This window comes from Daphnia pulicaria, chromosome 10 (genome assembly GCF_021234035.1).
Source record: "Daphnia pulicaria isolate SC F1-1A chromosome 10, SC_F0-13Bv2, whole genome shotgun sequence".
NCBI classification, from domain to species: domain Eukaryota; kingdom Metazoa; phylum Arthropoda; class Branchiopoda; order Diplostraca; family Daphniidae; genus Daphnia; species Daphnia pulicaria.
The window spans coordinates 5,699,287-5,715,787 of NC_060922.1; the positions used below are offsets into that span (position 1 = coordinate 5,699,287).

General features: G+C 39.3%; 3 protein-coding genes across 6 annotated transcripts; all 3 read left to right on the top strand.

The window, feature by feature from the left end:
• The first annotated feature begins 510 nt into the window (after positions 1–510).
• On the top strand, positions 511–3,382 carry LOC124314748 (putative gustatory receptor 28b). Its single transcript, XM_046780094.1, has 8 exons — positions 511–963; positions 1,063–1,301; positions 1,392–1,671; positions 1,730–1,804; positions 1,896–1,985; positions 2,070–2,717; positions 2,811–3,012; positions 3,079–3,382. The coding sequence occupies exons 1-6, from the start codon at positions 511–513 to the stop codon at positions 2,115–2,117; spliced, it is 1,185 nt and encodes a 394-aa protein (XP_046636050.1). The 3' UTR covers positions 2,118–2,717; positions 2,811–3,012; positions 3,079–3,382.
• A 277-nt stretch (positions 3,383–3,659) lies between these two features.
• Positions 3,660–12,827, top strand: LOC124314634 (protein MMS22-like). Of its 4 annotated transcripts, XR_006911283.1 has the most exons (26): positions 3,660–3,793; positions 3,885–4,317; positions 4,845–4,970; positions 5,056–5,104; positions 5,182–5,648; positions 5,735–5,957; positions 6,024–6,149; positions 6,208–6,550; positions 6,619–6,915; positions 6,978–7,204; positions 7,274–7,377; positions 7,441–7,607; positions 7,664–7,943; positions 8,009–8,116; positions 8,181–8,358; positions 8,413–8,520; positions 8,587–8,767; positions 8,828–9,004; positions 9,072–9,194; positions 9,278–9,397; positions 9,531–9,665; positions 9,736–9,908; positions 9,985–10,176; positions 10,288–10,362; positions 12,217–12,300; positions 12,749–12,827. XR_006911283.1 is itself a non-coding variant. In XM_046779871.1 (25 exons), exons 5-24 carry the CDS (start codon positions 5,585–5,587, stop codon positions 10,337–10,339), a joined length of 3,378 nt encoding a protein of 1,125 aa, XP_046635827.1. In that variant the 5' UTR covers positions 3,660–3,793; positions 3,885–4,317; positions 4,845–4,970; positions 5,056–5,104; positions 5,182–5,584; the 3' UTR covers positions 10,340–10,362; positions 11,870–12,208. The 4 variants fall into 4 exon arrangements, 3 of the variants coding, with proteins under 3 accessions (XP_046635827.1, XP_046635828.1, XP_046635826.1); XM_046779871.1 differs by lacking the exons at positions 12,217–12,300; positions 12,749–12,827 and adding an exon at positions 11,870–12,208; XM_046779872.1 differs by lacking the exons at positions 12,217–12,300; positions 12,749–12,827 and having other exon boundaries at positions 4,845–4,967; positions 10,288–10,482.
• A 155-nt stretch (positions 12,828–12,982) lies between these two features.
• On the top strand, positions 12,983–16,332 carry LOC124314681 (high-affinity choline transporter 1-like). The gene is made up of 10 exons (XM_046779977.1): positions 12,983–13,581; positions 13,656–13,763; positions 13,860–14,164; positions 14,248–14,400; positions 14,503–14,632; positions 15,002–15,096; positions 15,169–15,291; positions 15,355–15,458; positions 15,527–15,657; positions 15,721–16,332. Exons 1-10 carry the CDS (start codon positions 13,407–13,409, stop codon positions 16,149–16,151), a joined length of 1,755 nt encoding a protein of 584 aa, XP_046635933.1. The 5' UTR covers positions 12,983–13,406; the 3' UTR covers positions 16,152–16,332.
• Positions 16,333–16,501: the final 169 nt, after the last annotated feature.

A 16,501-nucleotide genomic window follows, 5' to 3' on the forward strand; every position in this document is an offset into this window, starting at 1 on the left:
TCTAGGAAAAGAACTTTCTAGAAATGACTTCGTAGTCAAATCGACTTCTTGTCTTCGCTGATAAGAAGGCTGAAGTGATGCCTGAATATTAGGACGTAAACGACGCTTTTTCACATAAATTTAAGAATGATATAAAAGAAACTGGTTATGTTATTCTCTTAATTACGATCGCTTTCTCTAAACCTTGAAAAACAAATGAAATAAAAAGAGCGCGATAAGGAAAGGGTATAGAAAATTACTTGTCAAGCCATATGTGTCTTTCACTTTGTCAACCCGCCTTCTAATGATGGCTCTTTAATCAGTCAAGTGGATTGAGAATTTGAGATATAAATGAACGCCAATTGCGCTTCATATTGAAATTGTTGGAATATTCCTTTATTATGCAGACGTGTCATATTTCCATGGTTACACGAACCCTGTAGAAGTGGCACCAACAAGAAAATACATTTTCCTCATTCTTCTTTCAGGTTTCCCCTTACAAGCACAGACAAAATTTTGTCGCAAACAAAAATGTCCGTTTTTGAGCAACTACGCCCATTCGTAAGCCTTTGCCAAGCTTGTGGCATGATCCCTTTTACTGTCGAACAAAATCAGATTACTAACAAATTTGAGAAATTTACTTTTTCTTTTCGACATCTCACTACCTGGTGGTTTTTCCTAGTGATGGTTATGGAAACTGTAGTTATGGGCGTGATGGGATACGTCTCTCTCACTCAATCACTCGATTTACTAATGGTCCAAAATTTGCCCATCACTGTAATTATCCTTCTATTAGGGATTGCAATCTCTTATGCCATTCAAATAATCTTGTCCCGTTGGATCGTGTTACACTACCGCCAACTAGGAAATGTGGTCAAAGTCATCCAAGAAGTTGAGAAACTTTTTGGGGAGAAATTTATTTCGCGACACCCGAGCTCCGTTACGTCACGATTTGTCATCGGCTTTATTCTTGTCATTACATCGGTGGGTTAAAAAATTCAAACGTCTTTTTTCTTTATAAATTCTTGGGGCATCCTTTTCCTTAAGCATTCCTTTACATAACAAAGACATTTTTATTATTAGGCTGTATGTGCTTTGATTCTTTCTTCTCCGGTTCACCGACAGTTTTCAAGTTTGATATACGTCTACATCTCTTCTTCAACTGCTATATTTTTTGCTATAGCATTAGTCTACGCCTTATTTGAATGCACATTCTTTTTCTTTTATATGTGTTATTACATAATCGCTTATTATGTTCAACTTCTAATAATACGCTCAGATGTGGAAGCTATTGCTGAAAAACAAACAACATCGCGCAAGACGTAAGAGACCTTATTTAGTGCTAGTCTATTGTGCTAGTCTCGTTTTTTTTTTAAATATATGTATGACTAAAGTATCGATGAATTTAACAGGAAGGAGAGTGTAGGAATGCTAAAAGAAAACATCCTGATTTTGAATTACCTTTGTGAGGCCTCACAGCAATTAAATGGAATTTTCTCCGTCCCTGTTTTAGTTTTGTTGACAACAAAATTCATCTCGGTCGTCACCTCTGCCTTCACATACATTTTCAACTATTTTATTCATTCAAACGTTGTCTTGGATAGTTACAGTTGGTGGTTTCTTTTCACGTTTTTCACTGATTGGATCAAAATTTTGATCCTTCTTACCGCTGCTGACATGCCCGCTAACCAGGTTGTACACACCAAACTTGATATAATTAGTTACTTTATTTATTTCCGTCGATGGCCAGGTTCGTCTTCTCCGCGAAAAGATTACCGTAATATCTTCATCCGAATTGTCTCAATCATTGGCCGAAAAAATTGCGGTTCGCTTCTTTTCGAATAATTCTATTTTGAGATACGTTTTTATTGAAAAGAAATAGATAATCTCTCAGGATTTTTTTTAACGCATTGTAGTTAATGACTTCCCTGGTGCAGATTGACGAAAATCGTGTCCGATTGTCAGCTGCTGGACTGTTTAAGGTGGGGATGCACCTTGTTCCGGCTGTAAGTTTATTATTTAAAAGGAGAATTGTTTCTCTTTTTTCGTTAAACACTGATAAACTGAATGCCCATTTATCTGATTGATAGTTGGCAGGTGCTGTAGTGACGTACATGGTTATCCTCCTTCAAAATTAGATCACCCTGTCAGAACGGTTGAGAAAAGGAAAAGTATCCACATCAAAATCCATGGAATTTGAAAAATATATCTATCTGAGCAATTACGTAACTGTCCCCGTTTTTGTCCCCGTTTTGGGACAAAAAACAAAACAAATAAAGAATTTTAGCCCATCTAATAAAATATTACTAGATTACATTTTTTTGTTGTAGTTATTAAAATTATTTTTGTATGAGCACCATACATTTACAGTTCTACGTTCTAAACTATTTTACCTTAAAGGAAGTAAGATAAGAGTACCGAACTGGTCAACATAACACCAAAGACAAGTTAACAGTAACTAGTTAAATCTTGTTTTCTCTTTGCGTGAGCGTGTGGGCTGGTCGGCGCTGGTCACAAGACTCATTTCGTCACACAATCAACCCCTCAATTTCAGAGAAGTCTGTGCTGTGCCCTTCAATATGGTTCAGTTCAATTGGGTTTTCGTTTGAGTCGTGATAGCACACACTTCCGAGAATTTATTAAATTTTGAAAATCGATTTTTGATTAATAACTAAAGATATTCATGGAATCCCGGAGGAATTCCAATTCCAGTACTGCCTTCGTTGTAATCGTAATAGGTAAATAAGCTTCAGTTTCTTATATTTGAACAATACATGTTATGTAAAATTAGAAAAAAGTAGAAAAGTCACCTTTGAATTTCCATTTGACAGTGATAATTGTGATTCTTGTCATAACGGCTGGCCTTAAAAATTCGGCCCGTCCATGGCGAATTAAACGGGCGAATCTGACGTCTTCGTCGCACCAGAGAGGGCGATCGTCTCCCATTTTGGTTTCATCAATCAAAATAGCCTCTACTCGCAACAATAAGACGGCTGCCGCTTTGCAGTCACTCAACAAAGTGAAACCTAAATGGTAACTTGATCACTCTGAAAATGAATCATCAATCGAGCATGCAACACGGTTTCATTGTTTCCATAGGAACCCCAACAACCCGAGGCCGCATGGAATGCAACGGCGTCCAATATCGACGCAAAACACAAAGAACAAAACGTTGAAGGCAATCGATGCGATCGAGCGTTCATACTTGAACAAGAGCCGTGCATCGCCACTGCCAAGAAATACAGGTTGATTTGACATTATTTAGAGAGATTTCAGTTTCCGCAATTACTCATCTTTGACTTATTTGGATTCCAAAATACATTCATAACAGTTCGACAATGTATAAGACGTTGATTCGTGCTTGTATTTCTACTACAGTACACTATTTCAATTTCACACTTCACCTGCCGTTGTTAATTACCCAGTCCTTTATCGTTGTCTCTTGTGGTTTTATTTCCCAACTGTCCTCGTTCGTGCTCATGGCCGTTATCAGTATTTTAAAGGTCTGTCTCCGCTCTGTTTCCCGATAACGCGTATAAATTCCCGAGCCTGGAATGAAGTAATCAACAGCTCACTTCCGATTTGGCTCGTCCGCAGCGGAAATGGTGCCAAATTTAGTTGGCAATTTATTTGGTGTCTGAAGTCTACTAGCTAGGTATATTTGCGGTGGCGACGGTGCAGGTCTAAAAATAGGTGTTGTCCGAACACCTCAAATTGGTTAGGTTTAGATTTCTGTTTGCGTGATAGTTAATTTAATCAGTAATTGGGAAAAACCCAATTCAGTAACCGCAAAATACAGCTGCAGGCTGAGCAGGTGTACGTAGACAGTGTTTCTGTGGCCTTTTCTCTTTTAAAAAATATGAATCTCAGAGAGCTGATTGACATTCTGTTATCGTACATTACAGATTATTCAATATCGGGACTACAGATGGCGCAAAAGTCTTCGTTATCAGCAAGGTGAACGGCTGAACGCTTGCGGGCTCTCACATACTGACGTGAAACTTCGGGCAAGTTGCTTCGGGACTAGAGTTGGATAACGGAACTGTTGTAGGTGTGTTTTGGAGTTCATCTCGCATTCTCGCATTCTCGCAGTTTCACTTTCATCATTCGTTTGAGAGAGTCTAGAGTGATTTCATGTCGAAATTAACAGCATCCGAGTGTAAGAGCGAATTTAAAAATAACGTGATTGCTATTATATTATGGTGATGTGTTAGGAAAAAAGTGTCATCTACCCCAAAATAACAAAATCAACTTCATCTATCATCTGTGGTGTTATTAAACGGTGACGGATGGGGAATACCGGAAAAATCATACTTGTCTTTTTCGTGATTGTCCTTGGTAAGAACGAAACAAACAAAAACCAATTCCCTTTGCTAGAAATCTAATGCGTGAATAGAGGCTTGTGCGATAACTGAATATGACGTCAAGTTGTTCTTTTCTATTCAGTTCCAATTGAGGCAGTTTTTTCCTGATAAAAGTAGATTTCGTTTGTACCTGTTTATAAATTATTATTTTATTTTATTGCTGGTGAATCATGCGGTTTGAATGTAGCGGGGACAAGGCTAACATACGGCAATAAGAGAACTCAAGCAACATGATGGGGGAAAAAAATACCGTGGCCAAGGCTTCATGAGTGACACATAGACATATGAGCTTATCTTTTAAGCAGCCATTGTATATTATTTGCTTTACAAAACTGATACATTTCTCAATCTGATTAATCCTGTCATGGTAATAATGTTCAAAGATGTTCAAGGCCAACGTTTATTGAATGCAATAGGTCACAATTGAATATTTCCTGTATAGCTTAATATCTATTTAAATACCAAAAACTTCTGACACATTCTCAATGTTTTGTTTGTTAGTGGTGCTGGTTATCGTCATTGCTTCTGTGTATCCGAGCGAGCAAGATCCAAAAATATGGAACTCTACACAAGAAAACGACACAGAGGATTTGTCGATGGGTGCTATTGGACTAGCACCGAATCGTGGTAAAATAAATTAATCTAACTGCAATAATTTGTTATTAATCTAAGTGCAATAATTTTTTTTTATTAATAATCTTTAAATTGAAAGGCAACGCGAATACTGGCTTTGACAAAACCGGAAAACTGAAGCCAAAATGGTTAGTTTTTTATTTCGTTTATTAACCTATGGGGCACGAACAACCTACTTTTATTTTACTTTCTACATATTCTATAGGGGATAACCCGGAGTTTCTTGATTTCGTCACGCTACCATAGACGTCATACATCCAAAACCGTGTTAACACTACACTGCTCAGTGCTGCTAAACTGCTCATCTGTTTCGCAATAGATTCACAGTGGATTTCTATATTCCAAAAATTATTTAAATGAAATTAAACCATTAAACACGTTGTTTTTGTAGTTGAAATTCCTGTATGTCAACATTTTTCGAATATTTGTGAATATTAATTTCGTTCTTGAAAATGCGTCATCTGTAAATATATGGCAACGCTTTCTCTTGTTGTTTGAATTTTAACTCTCCTTAAAGTCGTCTGTCTTACAGTGTCTTTTGCTCTTGTATTTTACTCACGTTGGTCCCAATTTATTTGATTGTACAAATCGTGAATTATATCAGAGAAATGTTTCCAGATTATTCAAATGACAGCTTCACTGAACAATCAAATGAAGTTGCTCCAAAGAGAGGTAATAATAAATAAATAAACAAAGCTTTATTTGCCTGAACTGGCAGGCAACAAATTTATCATTGATGTTCTGTAATTTGTTATTAGATGTTAATATTCCACAGTTGATGTGCATGGGAAAGGTCAGTTTTGCTGAGGATGTCTTCCATTCAGCTGGTTATGTTTGCAGCAGAGAGTTTGACTATGTGCTCAACAATCGGGATCCTTTTTATTCTTTACATACAGAAGAGAATGTGCTGCTGTTCAACAAGTGCTTCATTTTTGAAGAAGCCTTTTTTAATGATCAAGAATTACTTTTTACTCTATTAAAGTATGGCACTTTTTATTTACCAATCGCAAAACCAGCCTAACAAGCATTTTATTGAAACATCGTTAGAACTACATACTCAAAGATTGAGCTTGCAGCCAAAGCAAATCAGGTTCACACTACAGGCACATCTCCCACAGTTATGAGACAAAATGCTGTGAATTTTATGTCTTATTTGAGAGTTTATACATACAGGTATCAAGATATTCTGTCACAAAACAATTTTCACATTAAACGATGATTTTTTTCTAAGGTTTTTATCAGAATTTGGGAAAGATGATGAGCTTGAAGTTCTCTATGAAAAGCTAACTGAAATTATTGAACAAACATGTTTATGGTTGACTTGTGTAAGTGACATGCCAAGTATAGTATTCAGCAGTGGATCACTGAACAACAATTCACCAATAGCTGTTCTGTTCCACACTTATTTTGACATCAAATGGTCTCTTCTTGAGATAGCCTACATGGCCACCAACCTGAGAAAGTACAATGAAAATTCAAGAAAATCTAGAGAAAAATTCATGGTGATATTGCAGCAGCTTGAAGAAAGCTTGTGTGGTGATCTGTTATATCTGGCCATCCGCAAATTTCCTGAAGTAAGATTTGGATTTTATTTGTCTGATATAAGTTCTAAGGCTCAACACATTTTTCTCTCTCTTTATAGGTATCCCCGAATGATTGGTCAGGAACAAGTCCTTTCAATTGCACTTGTATACGGGAGTTGTGGTTCATGCTATTGGTCATTTTGAAAAGTGAAAACTCAGTTTACAACTTTATCCTGAAACAGTACACCAACCTACTAGAGAACCCCAGTCCTGCAGGATTTTTTCAAAATTTTAGTGATACTAAAAGGCTCAAAATGCCGTCCAAAGATCCGTTGGCGCTTGCGTGGCTGTTCACTCACCTTTCTCGACTCGGTGGATTCAGTCAAATAGGAAATTGGGATAGGAACTTTTCTCGAGTAACGATATGAATAATTTTTCTGGTTTAAATATTACTGCAAAACTTATTATCAATTTTTAGATTGAATCCAATTTCGATGTTATCAACAAATTGGTCCAGTTGTACTTAATGGGCACGGACGCAATCGTTAATGAAGAGCGCACAAAAGGACTTGTGGGCTGTTTGTATTCCCTTTCACAAATCTGGGGTTCTAATCTAAACTTGTGCATCATTCTTTGGGAGTACTTCAACAAGAAATTGGATGATAGTTTCACTACTACATCTTCTGCCTTTGAACAATTACCTTAGTATAATCAATCAAAAACACGTTTAAATTTAATGCGCTCTTTTCTAATCTTTTATTCTTGTAAATTTAGTTCCTCAAGTCTTTCCTGGTACGAAACTTTAACCTCGAACGTAGAACCGTGGAAAAGTCTGACCACTCGACACAACAGTTACTTTATTTTCCTTCGGTTATTGGGTAAATTTAAACCTGTTTATATAAAATGAAAATGATAATCTTGATTATTCATGTGTTTTGCAGGACATCATATGGAGTTACTGAATACCAAAAGCCAAGCTTCGTTAAAAGCTAGACTTTATGTGAAACTCCAAGGCAAGAAAATCCAGGAACTGAGTTTATTGGGTCTTTATCACATGATTAGCGCCTGTTTGACGATTGTTCTCACCAGTGAATCTTCAGATGACATGGTACAAGGATTTTTGTTATCTTCTCATTGAATATTATCTAAATTTAAAATCTTAAGTGTTCCAAAATCCTGGAGATGTCAGCCAATCACAAACAGAAATTCATTTTTTTCGTGGCCGAAATGGTTATGCTCTTGATTTGTGTAAGTCGTGGGCGTGATTGCCAACAAGTGGCCACGTCAATTTCATCCCAAATGGAGAAAGTATCACGCAGTCTGAAAGACGGTGATCTCAAAGTGCGCGAAGAGCAGCGCAAATACAGTGCGGTTTTTATCGAAAATTTCCAAGAAGTAATTTTTCAGAGCAAGAATTTCTCCCTCGGGCAGAAAATTTTAATAGGTAATTCGAGCTACTTTTATTCTCGTGTAGTAATTATTATAACGGTTTTTATTCCTGAAAAACAGATAAACCCCTTCGAAGTTATTTGAAAAGCTGCGGCAACTGCGATCGATCTGTTATTCTCGACTCACTTTCCAACATGTTTAAGAAGCTTCGTAACACTCCCGATAATTGTAATAAGACACATTTAAACTGTCAGTGGAAATGAAATAATGACGTTTCCTTTGGTCATGATAGGCGAAGAAATCTACGCTGCCGTGATGACCCACGTTTATCCTTTGATGAAGGAGAAATTCGCATCGATTGAGCACATATCTTTTTTTGTCGAACTCACAACTGTCGCACTCGACACCAGCAGGCCGGAATTTCAAAGCATTTTCACTTTTCTGTGCCTCGATGACAAAGTGAATCCGAGGTACTACAATTTATTCTTTTGAATCAACTCTTACTAATGTGATCCCAATTTCAGGTTGAGTTTGAAATACTTGTCGCAGCTGTTGGAAACGAGGCAGTTTCTCGTCAATCTCTCTTTTTCCGTGGACAATTATCAAACAGTCCTTATACAAAGCTGGTTTCGGTAATGCTACTAATATCTTTAACTTTTTAGAAATATCGCTGTTCTCATTGATATTTTCGCCGAAAGGATCTCGTTTCTTCTTCCGACAGTTGCCGAATGGACCGATGATTTCGATCGCCTTAATAGCATTGTGAAACGCCTTCCACGAATGGCTGAACTGACTATTCAGTCTAATATTCAGTTCAATGGTACCGAAATGATCCTGGAATTCTTGATGATGATTTCAGCGAACCATCAAAATATTCAGGTGAATTTGACTTTCAATTAGATAGTCAATGACCCAATATTAATATTTTACAAATGACAGAATTACAGTGAGCGGGCTATTGTCAAAGAGACTTATCTCCAGTACATCGGACCGCTGGATAAATACCTGAATTCTGGGTTTACTGGGGGTTTTTGGGAAGCAACCGATCAAGTCGGTCACATATTGCGCCTTGGGGGACAAATTTACTTTCACGGCGGCAATATCATCTACACGAAAGTGAATCAAACTTCTAGATTTCTCCATTGTTTCGTAATTATAATGAATCGTCTCTTAACCCCTCCAGGGCAAAGTTGATTGCCTATTGGCCCAGCTGAACAACGTCCTGTTAATTCCTATCAATTTCTCCGATGTAAACAAAGAGCTCCCCGCTGCGGCCATTTCCCCACTACAACAATACCTCCCATCAGTAAGTAAACTCTTAATTTGAATACCAAATTCTATTTTTTAATATTTTTTGAAAATTCGATTGCGAAACTTTTTTTTTTTAAGTACATTTTTGGACTATTCCGGCTCAACCCGTCTCGAGATCCGTACGTGATGCGGTGCCTCAGCACAGTCTTTCAAACTTATATGACTCGGTTTCCGCCCAATCATTCTCATCCATTCACGGTAATTCTATAATTTCCAAGTGTAGAAAGGCAAAAGCTTTTAAAACTCTTGACAATAATCCGTAACTCGTTTTACAATGGGATTTTCTCTCTCCTCTGTGAACCGACACAACTGCATGCATGCACAAAAATAGCGATGCTGGATTGGCCTGGAAAGTGAACCCATTTCCAACACTCTGGTGCCAATCGTGAGGTCCTGGTTCCTGCAGACCATTGCCAGCAGTGTTCTACCCCAGAAAGCGGCTAAAACGTCACCGTATTTACAACCGGTATTAGTTTATTTTTTAAAACGAAATTCAGAATGAAACATTTTCTCATTGAGTCAATTTCGTTTGATAGACTCTCCATTGGTTAAAATTCTTGATCACCAACAAAGACTGGAAATTGGAAATTCTCAAATCGATTTTACTGCCGATCTTCGAACTCTCGTTAATTCTTGATGAGATCGTCGGAAAGAAGACCGTCACGGATTTCTTGCAATCTGCGGTTTCTTCTCCCAATGCCGAACAGACGTAAAAATATAAAACGAACAATGTAATCAGTTTGAATGGCTAAAGAGAGAAAATGTAATTGTTTCTAATCACACAGGGCGGTGATGGAGCAAGCATTGAACGAGTTCGTGGGGCGCCATTTGGCATTCAATTCCAGCAGGCTGTTCAAATTAATGGAGGTCATTTCCTTCCTCAATGCAGATTTGGTTAGGCGAACACTTCCCAAACTCAGGGAGCAGGTGGCCGTCACTGAATTGAAGCGCGGAATAGGTGCCGATTCCGTTCTCAGGTATGTGTACTTAAACGACGATGTCCCAAAAAAAAATCAACTTCCTTAATTATTTTTTCCCTCCTCTCTTCGTCCTTGTTATTAATGAATGGCGATCGATTTTCTTGACAGACAACTTCTTGGAACATTGGAACTATCTTTGGGTCAGTCACGATCCAATTGATTGATCCTCCTTTTCAGCAACAGGTATTTTAGCCCCATTGTATTTGTATATTGAACACACGACCTGTACGGGTCTATAATCAACTGGCGATCGATCATTGTAAACTGTAACGGGGAATACAAATTATTTTGCACGAAACAAAATAATTTTTTTTCGTTGTTTAGAAAGAGGGAAAAACAATGGCGAGGGCCTACATTCCTAGTTACTGGAACACGAAGTCAACCATCTGGGTTTTTAACCAGTCGTTTGATATCGCCAAATTTATTCGTCCGATAAGTTTGACACCCTTTTTCTTAACGTTCACGAAATTCAGGGCAGTGCAAAGGAAAAAAAAAAGAGGTTCACCTATTGAAACGCGGATGATTTAAAACTTGTGGCTTAGTAGCTCTCAAAAATTGAGTGACTCGAGACTATAAACGTATAATGGGGCGTAACGTTATCTGCCATTTCCATCGACTTTTATGACTTCCCCCCTTTTTTTTAAGATGTTTCTTTTTACAAAAACTCTTATTCCCTCAAGAGTCATGCTTGTAAATAGTCTTGGATTTCACTAGATGAATCAGCGAGATGGTGCACATTTGTTTGGTTTAACACCGAGCTCTTCACATCACCACAACCTTCTATAATAAAAAAAAACATGGTCCTCACCTTCACACGCGACTGACTCCACCCAGAAATAGCCTATATTCCCTATGCATATCTCCTTTTATACACCGTTTTTTTATCAAAGCTTGCAATCGCTTTCAAACCCGCTGGAAAGTAGAAATGGGTTGTGGAGGACGTCGGATCGAACGGGAAATCTTTTGTCACAAAAATCCAGTTTCGTCTGATGTTTTGTAATTTAAGACTTTTCATCAAAAATAATTAATGATTTTCTTCTTTAAAGCTGTCACATTTGGTGCAATATTATCCGATTACGAACCTGTTGCGTGCTAACGAAATCAGGTGGGTTGGGTCTATCGCATAATGGGTTTAGGAAAGTCATGATGTACTCAAAGACATGCAAGTTTAAATGTAACGGGAGGTTTTTCGTACATTTTCCTGCTGTTGTGGGTGGAGGAAACGCTCTTCGAAATGTATATAACTAGTAGACATTTTCAAAAAACGCTTCCTCGGGTCTATACTTTTGGGCCGCATGCAATTGACCAAGACCCCACCCGAATATCTGCCCCGGGACACCCATAGCTCAGTCTTCCCCCTTTTTCATTTTCTTTTTATTATTATGCGCTCCTCGAGGGCACTTTTGTCTCACCTGCGAGTCGTTGGTTATTCCAAGTTGGTTCGGCATGCAGATCCAGTTTAGTCGACAACTTATGGGCGGAAGATAACATCCGAGAACGAAGGCGACTCGAAATTTACGAGCGAAATCATTCTCCAGATTGTTATATCTTTCAGCTTGGTCATGTTCAGCGCACCATGTTTTATTGTTGCTCCTTTTTCTTTGTTTGCTTTTGGGTCGAGCTATGCAAATTAGCGTGATTTCGCGGGAAACGTTCATACTGCCGTATTTCTCTCTCTCTCTCAAAATAGGTTCAGGTTGAGGTGAAAGTATCCGTCCTGGAGCCAGTGACTGTATCTACCTGTACGCAACCACCTGTCTTGGACGGTCGGAATAATTTAAACATCTCCATTTTTGAGCGGATCGAATCGAGTTTGAGATGATCGATAAAAGGGCGAACACAATCTGAGCAAACAATGATTCCGATTCTGTGCTCGCTTTTAGTGTTGAACCAGGAACGAATAAATAGAAAGCTCGTTTGAATGAAGAAAGAAAAACAACAAAAAAAAATGAAAGAAACCAACAAGAAAATTACCACCTGCAGTTTTTTATTCGTCGATCACATTATTCTGCGCCCTAGGATTTTTTTTTTTTTTAGAAAGTTCCTTTATGCCGAGCGGTTCAAAATGTCCCGACAAGCAAGAGGAAGAATGAAAAAGATGGAGCGACGCAACCCAGACACGTAAGTAATATCTTTTAAGCCTTAAACAGCAGCCAAAGATAGTCCTCCTACCTGCTGCTGCTGCTGCACAAACTAGTCCATGTTTTGAATTTTAAATTCCCAAAAGAAATCTGGTGAGTATCTATTATGTGTTCTGCTTCAGTTGTTTTTGGTGGACCTCTCGATGTTGTCAGGTTGCTATCTATATGTGGCGGATTCCTACTAAGGAGGACATTCGTGTCTCGGTGGAGTGACATTCCACGGGTCGACTGGTTGTTGTTGTTGTCGTCGTGACGACCAAGTCAAAACCAACTGACCGATTGAAACTGTCGTTACCCCGTTCTCTGTCGAAAAGAGTCTCGCCAGTAGGACGTTATTTCAGCGTCGAATTTCCTTTAACATGTTTATTTCGCTTGTTCTTGTGTCGATTTCCCACGAGTTTCTTGTTTATCCTATTTTTTTTCTATAGCATTGTTTCGTCGCCTTGGCTAATTAATACTGGCGCAGATGTTGCGGACTCTAGCGCTTGAGGGGCCCCCGAAACAAAACAAAAAAATATGAAGAAAAACGAAACAAGAAACGTCGAAATATTCCGCGGTCTGCCCAGCCCAGCCAGCAGCACGCTCGGCAACTTACACCGAATGACAGCAGAAGCAGAAAATGTTTTCTCGTTCGCGGTTCGTCTATAACGGGTATTTTTTTCTTTCTCTCTCTCAGTTCACTCCCGACAGTGGAGTCATTCGCATCTAGTTTACGCTCGTGTGGTCCCATAAAAATAAGTGTGTGTGTACAGAGTACGTTACACACACAATTGTTTTTGTGCGGTGTGTGTGTGAACTAACCCGGAAAAAAGAAAGAAAGAAAGAAAGAAAAGTGTGTTCATTCGTATAGAGTTGCTGGATTTGAAAGTAGTTTTTTGTTTTATTTTTCAATCAATGAAATTCTCAACGAAACGTGTCTTGAAGAAAAGATGACGGAATGGGACGGATCGTGTCGTTTCATAACTGGCGATAAATAGGATCGCACTGGGACCATTCATTTCCGTACATTGTGTGCATCAAACAAGTGAAAGGATTTCGTTTCATCGTCTCGGATTGTCTCAGCTTCTTGTTGGCTATAATTCAAAGATGACTATCAACGTGCCTGGCCTCGTGTCCATTGTCACTTTTTACATCCTCATTCTGGCTGTGGGCATTTGGGCCGGATGGAAGAATCGGGGTAAAGGATCCCAAGGCGGAACGGAGCAAGTTATGCTAGCCGGAAGGGATATGGGGACATTTGTCGGTATCCTGACCATGACAGGTATGTATGTTTTATAATGTCGATCAAATGGATAAAAAAGAACCACATTTAACTGTGAGAATTGAATTCCCAAGCTACTTGGGTAGGTGGAGGCTATGTCATCGGTTCGGCCGAAGGAGCTTTCACCAGCGGCGTTGTTTGGTGCCAGGCTCCGTTTGGATTCGGCATCAGTCTCATCGTCGGTATGAAAGAAAGAAAATCGTTTTTGTTGAACTCGTTAAATGTACGTATGTAATCATAATGGCTTTTGGGTGATTTGAATCGCAAATTGTGGGTAGCTGGATTATTTTTCGCCAATCCCATGCGCAGCGCTGGATACCACACGATGCTGGACCCCTTCCAGGAGAAGTACGGTGCCAAAATCGGAGGTCTCCTTTTCCTCCCGGCTCTTTGCGGAGAGATTCTCTGGTCATCAGCCATTCTGTCCGCCCTCGGCTCCACTCTATCCGTCATCGTCGGCTTGGACACCACCATTTCCGTTGTGGTGAGCGCAGCGGTGGCTATGCTCTATACCTTGTTTGGTGGGCTCCACAGCGTCGCTTACACGGATGTTGTCCAGGTATTTTGCATCGCCATCGGACTGGTAAGACCATTAAAAGTCGTTTTATGATCATGCCCTTTTTATTTCTGAATATTTTTACGTCGGTGTGTTTTGGAAATTAACAGACAATTTGCGTGCCATTTGCCTGGACTCATAAAGCGGTCGACACAAAGGCTTTAACTATCCCAGGAGCCTGGGAAGGAGTGATAGAGATCTACAATGTTGGAGTCTACATTGAAAATTACCTCCTTATTGTCATAGGAGGCATTCCTTGGCAGGTAGTTAAATGATTCATCTCTTTTTTTTAGCTCTATCTCATGTGGCTTTTATCTAGATTCAATATTTCATGTTCGACTCCTTCTCTCTCTCTTTCTCTACAGGTATATTTCCAGCGGGTTCTAGCGTGTAGAACACCAAAACAAGCTCAGACTATTTCATATATGGCTGGTCTGGGAGCTATCCTGCTGGCAGCTCCACCTATATGCCTGGGAGTCATTGCCAGAGTTACAGGTCAGTAATAATGGCTAGTATTTTGGGGAAATGTCGGACAATGTCTTTAGCTGCACGGACCTGTAGATGGGATGTGTAGATGTAGCAAGTTTTCGGGCCATGCCAAGGGAGGAACCTCTCGCAAGATCAATTTTGGATGTAATAACTTATCTTTAGTGCTATAGGTATGAATAATAATCGTAGATTGTAGGCTTGTCGGATGCGTAATAGATAGCGAACCCCACCCATTGGGAAGTGCTTTTCAGTTGGAATACAAAATTAGGGCAACATTTTTTAACCCCCTACTGTAGGCCTGGGCTCTGAACAACCTGCAATTTTAAATCAATTGGGTTAGTTTAAATAATGACCGCAATTTTGAATTGTTTGAAGATTGGAGTGTTGCAACCCACGGAACGATCAATGTCACAGCCGAGGAGCACGGGAAAATGATTTTACCTCTAATGCTGCAATTCTTGACACCGCCTGTAAGCTATTCATAATCTTGTTTGAATTGCATCTCATCAGAATGTCATTACTCGCCTTCGTATTTTATACAGTGGGTTTCCTTTATTGGTCTGGGCGCAATTTCTGCGGCAGTCATGTCCTCGGCGGATTCGTCCATTCTTTCAACCAGTTCCATGTTTGCCAGGAATATTTATCAAGCCATTTTCTTCACTGACGTAATTCCTACATCAGAATGGGCAGTCTGTTCGAAATTTTGAAATTGTTTGGAAACTTTTCAGGCGTCCGAACGACACGTCCTTCGAGTTATGTGGGTCGCTATTGTGATCGTAGCTGCGCTGGCGTCTCTGATGGCATTGACTGTCAACTCTATTTATGGGCTGTTGTAAGTATTCATTACCACTATCAAGTGATTTACGTTTTCCATTTTTAAAACTTGACATTACCCTACAGTTTGCTGAGTGCCGATTTGGTCTACGTTTTACTATTTCCTCAGTTATTGTTGATCCTCTACTGGAACGAATATTGCAACTCGTATGGTTGCATCGCCAGCTTTTCCACAGGGTTTTTGTTTCGAATTTTAGGTAAAATATCTTGTAATCTCATCCAATCTTATGTGCTGGTGTACGATCGTTTGTTATTTATAGGAGGCGAGCCGCTGATAGGATTGCCGGCAATTTTGGCTTATCCTTTCTATGATCGAAACCTTGGCCAATTGTTTCCCTTCCGAACGATGAGCATGATCATATCCTTAATGTCACATGTCATCGTATCGTTAACCACTCGGTGGATCTTTTTAAATAGTTGGTTGCCAGCTAGTTGGGACTTGCTCAAATGTTTCAGCGATCCGGTCACCTGTACAGCAGTGAACATCCGTCAGGCCACTTCTGCAGCGACTGTAGCCACGATTTCGCAATTCGGTGATCCGCGAAGAAAAAGTCACGACGGTACAATCAACGTCCAACATCAAGATTTAAATATGGGGCGGATGTACATACCCAGGCCGAAACTGAGAAGGAATTCAGCTCATGGAATTTACCGAAGATCAGATAATTTATCTAGTTCTTCGCAAAGATAGATAACTACGTAATCATTACAAATTTCCCCTGTTCATTACACGCCACGTGCTTGTACTATACTAAATATATAGCTCAATGGGTGCCAGTCGATTGTTCTGAATTTTGAAATTATGAGTGTCGGTCTTGAGCAAGAGCGAAATTGTATAATTTTACTTTATTACAGTTGTTTTCTTCGTATAACCCCCGATATAACCATATGTTTTTAAAACTCCACTTAATCTTACTCTCTCGGATGGTATTGCTTCATAAGTTAAGGAAATCAATTCCACAGAACGCGAGTTCCGGAAACTTGTTTCTTGGCTGTTTTGCATAAAGCAGTAAAAGTCATTAGAATAATTTCACATGAAAT

What these genes read in the sequence shown, in the direction of transcription:
- LOC124314634 (XM_046779871.1), top strand. Translation starts at nt 5,585, where the DNA reads ATGTTTCCAGATTATTCAAATGACAGCTTCACTGAACAATCAAATGAA. An exon ending in TATTTTCCTTCGGTTATTGG is followed by an intron (nt 7,378 to 7,440) that starts GTAAATTTAAAC and finishes TGTGTTTTGCAG; the next exon opens with GACATCATATGGAGTTACTG. An exon ending in ATCATTCTCATCCATTCACG is followed by an intron (nt 9,398 to 9,530) that starts GTAATTCTATAA and finishes GCACAAAAATAG; the next exon opens with CGATGCTGGATTGGCCTGGA.
- LOC124314748 (XM_046780094.1), top strand. Translation starts at nt 511, where the DNA reads ATGTCCGTTTTTGAGCAACTACGCCCATTCGTAAGCCTTTGCCAAGCT. An exon ending in CTGACATGCCCGCTAACCAG is followed by an intron (nt 1,672 to 1,729) that starts GTTGTACACACC and finishes GTCGATGGCCAG; the next exon opens with GTTCGTCTTCTCCGCGAAAA. An exon ending in GGATGCACCTTGTTCCGGCT is followed by an intron (nt 1,986 to 2,069) that starts GTAAGTTTATTA and finishes TCTGATTGATAG; the next exon opens with TTGGCAGGTGCTGTAGTGAC.
- LOC124314681 (XM_046779977.1), top strand. Translation starts at nt 13,407, where the DNA reads ATGACTATCAACGTGCCTGGCCTCGTGTCCATTGTCACTTTTTACATC. An exon ending in CGGCATCAGTCTCATCGTCG is followed by an intron (nt 13,764 to 13,859) that starts GTATGAAAGAAA and finishes AATTGTGGGTAG; the next exon opens with CTGGATTATTTTTCGCCAAT. An exon ending in AGTCATTGCCAGAGTTACAG is followed by an intron (nt 14,633 to 15,001) that starts GTCAGTAATAAT and finishes AATTGTTTGAAG; the next exon opens with ATTGGAGTGTTGCAACCCAC.